General features: G+C 40.8%; 1 protein-coding gene across 1 annotated transcript in view; it reads right to left on the reverse strand.

The window, feature by feature from the left end:
- LOC122558721 (polycystic kidney disease protein 1-like 2) overlaps window positions 1-12,561 on the reverse strand; it is a 115,320-nt gene that overhangs the window by 43,506 nt on the left and 59,253 nt on the right. Inside the window, exon 20 of the mRNA XM_043707514.1 lies at window positions 4,428-4,627. Coding sequence (XP_043563449.1) covers window positions 4,428-4,627 — 200 coding nt within the window. The remainder of the gene's footprint in view (window positions 1-4,427; window positions 4,628-12,561) is intronic.

A 12,561-nucleotide genomic window follows, 5' to 3' on the forward strand; every position in this document is an offset into this window, starting at 1 on the left:
CATCACTATTTTAAAATGAATAGAATTATGGTCGCTGGCCCCAAAGTGCTCCCCCACTGACACCTCAGTCACCTGCCCTGCCTTATTTCCCAAGAGTAGGTCAGGTTTTGCACCTCCTCTAGTAGGTACATCCACATACTGAATCAGAATATTGTCTTGTGCACACTTAAGAAATTCCTCTCCATCTAAACCTTTAACACTATGGCAGTCTTTCCTGTTTAGATCCCTCACCCACCCCATCTTTATCTGCATTCCTAACTTTGGAATATCCCTTGCACCATAACATATAATGTAAAGTGGAGTGTACCAACTTTGACAAGAGGAGTGCTCTGATAGTAAAGTCCCACTACTCAATGAGTCATCCCAAATATAGAAATGACCAATTCAATCATGGTTAATTGACTTGATTTGAACTGCTGTCTAGAACACAAAATGTCTTCTAGTAGGTTTCACAAATTAAAAAAATGTTTTTATTATGAAGAAATATTTCTCAACAAGTGACAAAATGATTTTTAATTATTACCACACAAACGTAAACTATTTGCATTTTAAAACCAACATATACATGTTCAGACATAGAGCACAATGAGACATAAGCTCCGCAGAGAGATTGTGGATGAAATAAATATAGGAAGAAAGGATAAATCTTGTGAATCGAGAGTATAAAACACAAGGATTCAATGAGGTGACTTTCTCACAATTCTTTCAATTCCTGCCAACCTTGCTGTTGGTCACAGAATAATAGCAGACCTTCAGTCTGGGTAACTGGTCAGTTAGACCCAAGGTCTTTAACTGAGTCAACAGTTCATCTTACAAGTGCTGTTTACTCAGAAAGAAAGAGGGAGAGACAGTGTTTCTTCACAATCTGTTCATACCTGCAAGAGTTTGTTGTTCCTCTTCCTGAAGAGGGACTTATCTTTGCTGCAGTTCCTTGGATGCTTTCCCTCAACCTTCTAGCTTTTCCTTTTTCAGGAGAAAGAAGACCTGCCTTTTGCTGCAGAATTTGTGAGTTCTCTTTCCGACACCCACACTCCCAGATCTGTAACTAATTGAAACTAAAATCCAAAGCTTGAGCCCAAGACTCTCTCCACAAGTTGGTCTAGCAAAGCTATCAATCCCTCTTATTTCTCTCCACACAGCTTTGCTTTGTAACAAGTCACTTGCTCCTTTGTGAACAATGCATGAAGCACAACACAGCTTCACCTTTTAATTTGAGTCCAAAAATGCTATATGCTTACTATCTGCAAAACAGAGAACGGCCCAAAAGTTGACTTTTTCCAGTTTACAATCCAATCATGAACTGCTCGGTAGCCATGAAGGTATTAAGTGTAGAACAAGTTTCTTAGGCAGGGTGGGGAAATGAATAGCTCTGATGGCATGACATTTGAGATGACATTAGAGTGGGGTGGACAATTAATTCGTCAGTACTGTGTAAAAGTCGGCATTTTGAGATTTAACTGACCAGATCCTCCATTCAGCCTCCCCATTCATTTGGGATTACACAGTGAGCTTGAGACATGGTCAGATCCAGAAAGGGCTGGAGCACTCTTTCCTGAATTGTGGCCCGTTGTCTTAAACAACAACATCAAATGCTTTGCAGAAACCTCTTGGAGGGCATTGCTGACAGTGCTTTCGAATGCCACTTCCTCAGCAATAGCTGCTCACTGGTGATCAGTTTGGGTTTCACCAGGGCCACCCAGCTCCTGACCTTATTACAACCTTGATCCAGTGATGGACAGAAGAGGTGAACTCCAGAGGAGAAGTGAATGACTGCCCATTACATCAAAGCAGCATTTGGTTGTGGCATCAAGGAGCCCTGCTAAAACTGAAGCCAAATGGATCGGGGGAAAACTGCTTTGAGTTATATTTCAAACCAAGGACGATGTTTGTGGTTGTTAGAGGTCAATTATCTCAGTCTTAGGATATTACTGCAGGTGTTCCTCAGGGAAGAACTTTTTTAAATCAACCTGTTTCAGAGATTTTTGACACATTGCTGGAGCAAGTGGGAATTGAACTGAGAGGTAGGGACAGAATCACTGCACCACAAGAGCCTAGTCCCTCAGGGTAGCATTCTAGGCCCAACTTTTCAGTTGCTTTGTCAATGGCCTTCTCTCCATTGTAAAGGTCAGAAGTGGAGATGTTCGCTGATGATTACACAATGTTCAACGCCATTCGCGACTCCTTAAGCAGTTAATGTCTATATACATAACTGGACAATATTTCAGCTTAAAATGTTGTGTGGCAAGCACCATTCATGCCACACTAGTGGCAGACCACAATGGCCATCTTCAACAAGAGAGAGTCTTATTGTGTCCCCTTAATATTCAATGGTATTATGATCATTGTTGAATCTCCCACTATCAAGATCTTTGGGATTAATGATGACTGGACACTGAACTGCACAGCCACATAAACACAGTGGTTACAACATCAGGTTAGAGGCCAGGAATTCTGAAGCAAGTAATTCACTTTCTTTCCTAAAAACTGTCCACCATCTAAGAAGCACAATTTAGGACTATATTTAAATGCTCTGCACTTGCCTGGAGATGTGTGGCTCCAACAAAGCTTGAACTTAATACCATCCAGGTCAAAGTAGCTCGATTGATTGGCACCCACTTATCTCCTTAAAAATATTCACTCTCTCCACCTCGGATACACAATGCCACAGCATGTACCATCTACAAAGTACATTGCTGCAAAATACCAAGGTTAATTTGAAAGCATCTTCCAAATTCATAATCTCTATCCCCAAGAAAGGCAAGTACAAGGGATTCCCCAACTGCCTACACATTCTCTTCCAAAACACATACTGTCCTGACTTGGGACAGTGTTACTGGGTCAAAATCTGGGAAATCTCTTCCTACCTGCACTGTGGTGTAACTGCACCAGGTGGACTGCAGCATTTCAAAAAGATGACTCACACTACCTTCCCGTAAGTGACTAGGGATGGGCAATCCCAAATCCCTAGCCATGTTGTCACATCCCGGGAATGAATAAACATTCATGGGCAGCACAGTGGTTAGCACTGCTGCCTCACAGCGCCAGAGACCTGGGTTCAATTCCTGCCTCAGGCGACTGACTGTGTGGAGTTTGCACATTCTCCCCGTGTCTGTGTGGGTTTCCTCCGGGTGCTCCAGTTTCCTCCCACACTCCAAAAAGGCACAGGTCAGGTGAATTGACGATGCTAAATTGCCCATAGTGTTAGGGGAATGGGTCTGGGTGGACTTGTTGGGCGAAAGGGCCTGTTTCCACAATGTAAGTAATCTAAAAAAACAAATCTTTTTTCCACATGGAAAATGATGAAGATGCTGGCCCTGGTAAACACAGCATATGTCACTTCCTGGATGTACATCTAGATGTATCCTGAATTTTCTTGGCCTGCTTCGGGTTTCTTTCATTATTCTTTCATGGGATGTGGGTTTTGTTGGCAAGGCCAGCATTTCTTGTCCATCCCTATTTTCCCTTGAACTGTATGACTTGCCAGACCATTCTGTGGGACAGTTAAGAGTCAATCATAATGCTCTGGGCCCTCAAATTACATATAGGCCAGACCAGGTAAGGATGGACGGATGGAGGAGCCCAAGCCATTTTAGGAGTAAAGTCTGATAAGCCTAGCCAAGCAAGCTGCACTATCTGAACAGGCACTACCAACCCCCAACCCCGCCCCCTCCCTCCCCACACCACACCCCAAATAAATGGCAAATAGATGACTCTAGTTGGTTTAGATGCTGCATTAGCCACAGCGTCACAATGCAAGAGTCCAGTGGACAAGTTCACTCCCAAAAGTTTCCAAATATTTCAGGAAACTTCAGTTCTTGGGGTGATCAATTACAGAAAGGTCACTCTTGCAAGTAGAATGGTCAGAATCTCTGAGGGATTGCTCTTCCAATCGCTAACGAGCCTGAGCATTTTAGCAGTAAAAGCAGAAACAGAACAGCCTGTGATTGGAGGAACAGTGCGCAATAGGAAAGTTATTGGAAATAGTGACAGTGAGTATGTAGCTGGGTGGGAAGCTTTGGTCAAGGCCAGGGAAGAGGTTTGGTTAAGACCAGGGGAGGGCTTTGGTCAAGGCCAGGGCAGAAGTTTGATCAAGGCCAGAAGAGAGCCATGATGGGAGCTTTGGTTGGGTAGTTACCATTTGCTGACACCAAATGAAGGCCTTTTGTTGGAGCAGGTAGGTGGATTGGGCAAACCCAATACAGCAATAACAAAGGTATCTTTGTGGACCCCAGTTCTTACTCACACCTCCTGTGCCTACAACAATGAAATCACAAAGGATTTAGTGGCATATTTTGAAAGAAACCTTGATTTGTTGTCCATAGTCATAGCTGAGATTTTATATTATTACTCTCCTTTCTATATTCTAAAGCAGCGCAATCCCACAAACAAATCAGATAATCCCAATCCTTTTTCATGATTACTATTACCCAATGTTGCTGCCTGCGCTGATTCATCGGGCGACGTGCCCCAGAACATGATATTGGTCAGCATTGAACCAAGCAGCAGTGAAAAGCAGCAGGAAACACGCTGAACTCGGGTGAATAAACTTCTCGGAGGGCGCTCAACCACTGAAAACCAGATATGTCCGTCCGTAAGGCTTTCAGCTGTCTTCGTAAAGAACACATTTCTGAAACATAAAAACAAGGATAAATTAATCACAATTTAATTACTTATTACAATGCAGCATTATCTAGAAATAGAGACCTCCAGTAAAATGATCGTTTGACTTACATCAATATGTTGAAGTAATACCACTGTCAGGAGGTGGCTACGCAAATACAGATGTGTCAGGTAGTTGGTGCAGTGAAGGATGAAAGGGATAACGAGATGAGGCCATAAGAGGTCTCAACAATTCCCAAATCAAACCACTCAGTATTTGGTTAGCTAACAATGAACTGTTAGAGAGGTTATGCACTTTGTTTTCATATTTAGAGGCAGAAAAACAAGGTTACTCACCAAATGTAGAGAAGCCTGTAAACACAAAGTGGGGTGTACAACTTTAGCTGTGTATGATGTGGATGTAGGGGAATACTCTCCTATAAACATTGGTCCAGAGAAACAAGCCCAGGTAATATCAGATATCTAATATTTGTTCAAAATCTGCCTGACTGAACCCAGACAAAGCGGGAGGATTTCCCAAATAACGTTTATGCCTAACCCATATTGGCTCAATCAGATCCCGCATTGACTACAGAAAGTTTAATGGAATAACAAAGGCACACTCCTACCCCATTCCTTGCTTGGAAAAAATGAAATCAACACCAAAAGAGATACTCCACAGTGTACAAAGAAACTCTGAGATTGTTAAAGGATCTTAAATACTTTGAGATAAATGTTCCTCATGGTAATATAGCAAAAGTTAGACATTGATATGTACTGATCATTATCCTCTAGCCTTTAACTATTTAAAAACCAAACTGCCAGACTATTTTGATGAAGGTTGCTATTACAGTCCTATCATTAAAAGAGTGTTCACATTGAAAGAAAAAACAATGTAATTGCTTTGTCACGAATGTGTGCAACTTTGTGGGAATTGGAAGAAAGCTCGCAAAGAACAAGTTTCCCAGCTGATCTCTTCCATTTCTGAAAAGGAAACTGTCACTATCAGTTCACGATGAAACCTATTAGTTTTACTGAAAGAGTGAATTACAGAATAGCATGAATGTATTTTTGAGCAAGATGCAACTGCAATACATCAGAGAGAACTGTGTGCAATTAGTCACGACCACATGTGCCAGAACATCAGAGCTATAGATTCCAGAGTATCCATGGCTATATCCTTTTGCCTTTAAGAATAAACCACTCACTAATGAGTTTTTTTTTACCTTTAGAAAGCAAATGTCTGCCAAGGAATCGTGTGTGTGTGTGTGTGTGTGTGGTCTTAGATCCGAAGTGACTGATTGTGTGTACTAATCAATCATTATACCTTTAGATTAAGTTGCTTTCTAATAAGCCCATAATTACAGTTATTAAGATGATGGTTGGTAAATTGTTTTTGTTTAAAACCTCACATGGATAAGGTACTTAGTTAGTTATCTTGGTAATGGGGAAATGTATTGTTATTTTATGTTATGACTTGTGGAGTTGTGTGACTGAAGCCATGATGCGCTCCTTCAGCCTCACTCATACTAGATCTTGTAACATTTTACAGAGGAGGAAGTGCTGGACGTCTTGAAACGCATAAAAGTGGATAAATCCCCAGGATGTGATCAGGTGTAGCCTAGTGTGGGAAGCTAGGCAGGTGATTGCTGGGCCCATTGCTGAGATATTTTTATCATCAATAGTCACCAGTGAGGTGCCGGAAGACTGGAGGTTGGCAAACTTGGGGCCACTGTTTAACAAGGGTGGTGAGAACAAGCCAGGAAACTATAGACCAGTGACCCTGACGTTGGTGGTGGACAGTTTGTTCGAGGGAGTCCTGAGGGACAGGATGTATATATACTTGGAAAGGCAAGGACTGATTAGGGATAGTCAACATGGCTTTGTGCGTGGGAGATCATGCCTCACAAACTTGATTGAGTTTTTTGAAGAAGTGACTAAGAGGATTGATGAGGGCAGATGGTGGACATGATTCATATGGACTTCAGTAAGGCGTTCGACAAGGTTCTCCATGGGAGACTGGTTAGCAAGATAAGATCTCATGAAATACAGGACAAACTAGCCATTTGGTTACAGACTTGCTCAAAGGTAGAAGACAGAGGGTGGTTGTGAGGTGTTGTTTTTCAGACTGAAGGCTGTGACCAGTGGAGTGCCACAAGGATCGGTGCTGGGTCTATTTCTTTTTCATCATTTCATCATATGGGCGCACGGTGGCACAGTGGTGAGCACTGCTCCCTCACAGCATTATCCCCGTGTCTGCATGGGTTTCCTCCGGGTGCTCCGGTCTCCTCCCACAGTCCAAAAATGTGCAGGTTATGTGAATTGGCCATGCTAAATTTCCCATAGTATTAGGTGAAGGGGTAAATGTAGGGGAACGGATCTGGGTGGGTTGCTCTTCGGATGGTCGGTGTGGACTTGTTGGGCTGAAGGGCCTGTTTCCACACTGTAAATAACCTAATCTACTCATTTATATAAATGATTTGGATGCAAGCATAGGAGGTATAGTTAGTAAGTTTGCAGATTACACCAAAATTGTAGGTGTGGTGGATATCGAGGAAGGCAACCTCAGATTATAACAGGATCATGATCAGATGGGCCAATGGGCTGAGGAATGGCAGATGAAGTTTAATTTAGATAAATGCGAGGTGCTGTATTTGGAAAAGCAAATCTTAGCAGGACGTATACACTTTATGGTAAGGTCACGGGGTGGGTTGCTGAACAAAGAGACCTTGGAGTGTAAGTTCATAGCTCCTTGAAAGTGGAGTCACAGGTAGATAGGATAGTGAAGGCGGCGTTTGGTATGCTTTCCTTTATTGGTCAGAGTGTTGAGTACAGGAATTGGGAGGTCATGTTGCAGGTGTACTGGACATTGGTTAGGCCACTTTTGGAAGATTGCGTGTAATTCTGGCCTCCTTCCCATCAGATGGATATTGTCAAACTTGAAAGGGCTCAGAAAAGATTTACAAGGATGTTGCCAGGGTTGGAGGATTTGAGCTATAGGGAGAGGTTGAATAGGCTAGGGCTGTTTTTCCCTAGGAGTGTTGGAGGCTGGTTGGAGGTTAGGAGTGTTGGAGGCTGAGGGGTGACCTTATAGAGGTTTATAAAATCATGAGGGGCATGGATATGATATTTGGATAAAGTCTTTTCCCTGGGGTGTGGGAGTGCAGTACTAGAGGGCATAGGTTTAGGGTGAGAGGGGAAAAATATAAGAGATGTAAGGGGCAACTTTTTCATGCAGAGGGTGATGTGTGTATGGAATGAGCTGCCAGGGAAAGTGGTGGAGGCTGGTACAATTGCAACATTTAAAAGGCACCTGGATGGATATATGAATAGCAAGGGTTTACAGGGATATGGGCCAGGTGCTGGCAGGTGGGACTAGATTAGGTTGGGATACCTGGTCGGCATGGACGGGTTGGACTGAAGGGTTTGTTTCCATGCTGTACATCTCTTTGACTCTATGACTATTGTAATATTTACTCTGAGTCTAAACTGGTACCACAAGCTACGTACACAATGATGGGCTCACTTGGGTACCATCTAAGGATGGTAATCTTGGGGATCTGACCACTCAGCAGAACCTTTGGGTTTAATCCACTTGTTGCATCTTTCAGAGAAGAAAAGTGATAAAGGTATTGCTGCTTGCTAAAGATACAAGCATACAGAATTGGAACAGAAGTTGACCATTTGACTATAATATAAAACCGAAAGAACTGTGGATGCCGTAAATCAGAAACAAAAACAGAAATTGCTGGAAAAGCCCAGCAGGTCTGGCACCGTCTCTGAAGAGAAATCAGAGTTAATGTTTCGGGTCTGGTGACCCTTCCTCAGAATGGGCCACTGGACCTGAAACGTTATTTTGATTTCTCTTCAAAGATGCTGCCAGTCCAGCTGGGTTTGACCATTTGGGTCTTGAGTCTGCTTCACCAATCAATAAGATTTGTTTGTGTTTCAAATTTCCCATTTCTCTGTATGCCTTGATTCCCTTGCCTATCAAGAATCAACAGACCTCTGCCTTAAAAATATTAAGAACCTCACTTCCACCACCTGAAAAGATGGAAGGCTTCCAAAGCTGCATAAGACGCTGAAAGAAAAACAGTCACTTCACCTCTGTTTTAAAACTGAGCTCTCTGTGTTTTAAATCAAATCACTTTTCTAATCAACCTGTTCAGAGATGTTATTACACATCTCTGAAGCAAGTGGGACTTGTATCCAGCCTCCTTGTCCGGGGTAGGGACATTATCACTGTACCAAAAGACGCCCCCCCCCCCCCACAACTCTTTGTTCAGTGTTCACCCCTAAGCCGAATCATTCTTTCCTCATTCATCTTGTCAAGTCTATTCAGGTTTGTAAACATATTAATCAAGACCCCATTCTCTCTTCTAAACTTTTGTAGAAACAAGCCCAGACTGTCCAGGCTGTCCTCATAAAACAATCCACTCATTCCAAATAGGATTCAAGTGCATTCACATCCTTCCCTAAATAAGGAGGTCAAAACTACACAGAACTTAAGTTGTGGTCTTATAATTGTCCTGTATAACTAAAGCTATCCTTACTTTTATGTTCAATTACTCTGTAATAAAGGATAAAATTCCATCAGGCTTCTTGATTATGTGTGTAGCTGCATCCTAACCTTGTCTATACTATTCCCATTTCATATACCATTTCTTTATTATCTGCTATTAACGCTCCTTTTAAATGAAGACACCTGACATACTCTTTTCCTCTTCCCATGTCTGTAGAAACTCTTGCTATCCATATCTACATTTCTAGCAAGCTTTTTCTCATACTTTAATTTCTTCCTGCTGATTAACATTTCTTAATCAAGAGGAATTGTTCTTTATATTCTGACCTGCCACTTACCTTTGCATTTTTATAAGATTTTTCTTTAAATTTGATGTTTTCCCTAAGTTAACCACAGATATTGGGCCATCCTTTTAGAATTTTTATAGTAGGGATATTATTCCAGTTCAACTCAGCTAGTTCAACTTTCATAGTTGCCCTTGTCTAAGTTTTTAAAAAACTAGTCTTAGACCCACTCTTCTCCATTTCAAACTAGATACAAAATTAAATCATATTATGATCACTGCAACTGAAATGTACTTCTTCTCTGAGGTCATTAATTAACCCTGTCATTTTGCACAATTCTAAGTCTAAGATAACTTGCTCTCAGATCTATTTCAGAAACTATCTGAAAAACATTCAATGTACTCTATATCCAGGCTACTACTGCCAATCTGATTTTTCTAGTTTATATATGGATTAATATCTTCTATGATCATTGTCCTCCTTTTATTGCAACCATCCAATATTTCTCCTTGTATACATTGTCCTACATTGTGGGTATTGTTAAGGGGCTTCTTTCCCTACTATTTCTCATCTCCACTCAAACCTATTCAAATCCTGATCTCCTGAATTAAATCCTGAACTAAAAATCTTTTAACTAATGCACATGTGCCATCCTTGAGTATCCCAACTTGATACGTCGACTTCTCTACTGATGCTGCTTGATCTGCTTTGTTTTTTTTCAGCTCCACACATTATCGTCTCTGACTTTGCAGCATCTGCAGTCTCACTATCTCCAAGTAATAGTACTACTTCTCAATCTTCAACCAGTTTCCAATTTTTTTGAATATAATATACTCCTCATTATTCATGGCCCAATCTTTGTCAATTCTCAGACACCATAACTTCCATAATGGTTATCAGATCATATTTATTTATTTCAATTTGTGCTATCAAATTGCTTATTTTGTTCTGAATACTATGTACATTCAGGTGCAGAGCCTTTCATTTTGTCTTTTTTTGTTATCTTTGTAACAGATCTTGATTGTTGGTGTATGATTAAATTCTTTCTCTCTATCACTTCTTACTATTCTCCGACTCTCATTTCCCATACTATTATTTTTCTTTCTTACTTTGTTTCTAGTCTTTGATTGACTACATTTGATCTCTTGTTGCCACTATATAGTTTATACCTCTCCTTCCTTCCATAATTATGCACTTCACAAGAACAGTGGTCGCAGTATTATTCAGATGTAAAATGTCCCAGCCGTACAGCCTCCACTTCCCCCAGTGCTGGTGCCATTGCTCCTTGAACTGGAACCCATTTCTTTAACACCAGTCTTTGAGCCATGTACTCATTTCTCTAATGTACCCTAATCCAATTTGCATGTAGCTCAGGTAAAAATCCAAAGATTATAACCTTTGAGGTTCTGTTTTGAGTTTAGTGCCTAGCTCTTCATGCCCATATGCGGGACCTCTTTCCTGATTCTACCTATTTCATTGGTGCCTTTATGGATAACAACCATTTGATCCTCCTGCTCCCACCTGTGAGTTTCTTTCCAGCAGATGTCCCAAACCATGGCATAGCCTTTTAAACTCTTTCTTTTTTCTGAAGAGAATAGTGCCGATCCCTATCACCATACTATCCCTGACAACTGTTCCAGTCCTTATTGCTTTCCCCACTGGAATGGCTTCCTGTATTATGGCTCCATGGTCAATTTATACATTCACTCTGCAGCTCCTGCTCTTATCTCTGAACAAGGCGAGAGATTCTCAAACCTACTGGACAATTATAAGGAATAACATGCACGCACACCCACCCTCTGCATTACCTACCTCACTCACAGTCACACCCTCCTGTCCCTTCCACTGACCAAATCATAACACTCTCTCCTAAATCTTTATGTAACTTACTCCCTCTATAGTTCAGTCTCCAACTCATAAAGTCTGCTAAAACTGCTCAAACATCAAATACTTATTACAAAAAGGTTTGTGTTGGATCACATTGGTTTCCAGGTGCTGCATAGGTTACAGCTTTGACACATCACTGCTCTGCCAACATTAATGAGTTCTGATGATGCTAGTTATTTATTTATGTTGCTTTTATATATTGTTAACGTTACTACCAATTTTTATGCTATGTTCAAACTTAAGAATAGAAAAGACCTTAACCACTTACCAGAAATTCACCCAACAGCTTGCTCCTTTCCTTACAGTGGAGTATCACATCTGTCACCTGCTTGTTGCTGAGATGCATCCACTTGTATAGAAGTTACATTCTGTGTAACTTTTATAGTTATGGTTTGAATAGGTTGTCTATAACAAGTACTCTAAATGTTGTCTATCATTTTGTTTCTTATCCTTTAATCTATCCTTTTGATTAATACTGTTACTAGCATAGTTCTCCTAAGCATTGCAGGGCTGCTTACTAACTGTTATGATAATAGGTCTTGCGATAACAGACTATTGCCATCAATGTGGTTTCAATTCCCACACCAGCTGAAGTTACTATGAAGGATTCTCCTTCTCTTTGCCTGAGGTGTGGTGACACTTTGGTTCATTCATGGCTTTCAGGGAAGGAAACTGCTATCCTTATCTGGTTTAGCCTACATGTGACTCCAGACCCACAGCAATTTGGTTCACGTTTAACTGCCCTCTGGGCAATTAACATGGACGATAAATGCTGGCCTGGCCAGTGAAGGCTTTATCCCATGAATTAATAAAGTAAAACTCAAGTTAAGCCACCACCAGTCATGTCGCTGTAATGAGAACACAGTCCTGTGGTCTTGTAGGATGATAATGATTTTCTGTATTCTCTACATAAGACATAGAATAAAGTATATATCTGCTGAAACCAATGTTTTTATTATAAATGTGATTGCATATGAGAACCTTGATTTTTACACTTCAAAAAAATTCTACTTTGTTTAACCCTTTCCTTCTCCTTGCCAACACTCCATTTTTAGGTCTTTGTTCATCTTCATTTAAATATATTTGAGAGATTTTGTTGCTAGTACATGTGCTCACAGATGTCAGTGTAGAATAGAAAGATCCATTAATTAAGTTTTTTAATAAACATAAAATTATTGATTTATTATAAATCACCATTTATCCTGTGAAGATGCAGAATTGGTTAATGTGCACAGTCTGTAAAATAAAATATAAAGGTTTATCCTCTAA

This window comes from Chiloscyllium plagiosum, chromosome 17, assembly GCF_004010195.1.
Source record: "Chiloscyllium plagiosum isolate BGI_BamShark_2017 chromosome 17, ASM401019v2, whole genome shotgun sequence".
Lineage (NCBI taxonomy): Eukaryota > Metazoa > Chordata > Chondrichthyes > Orectolobiformes > Hemiscylliidae > Chiloscyllium > Chiloscyllium plagiosum.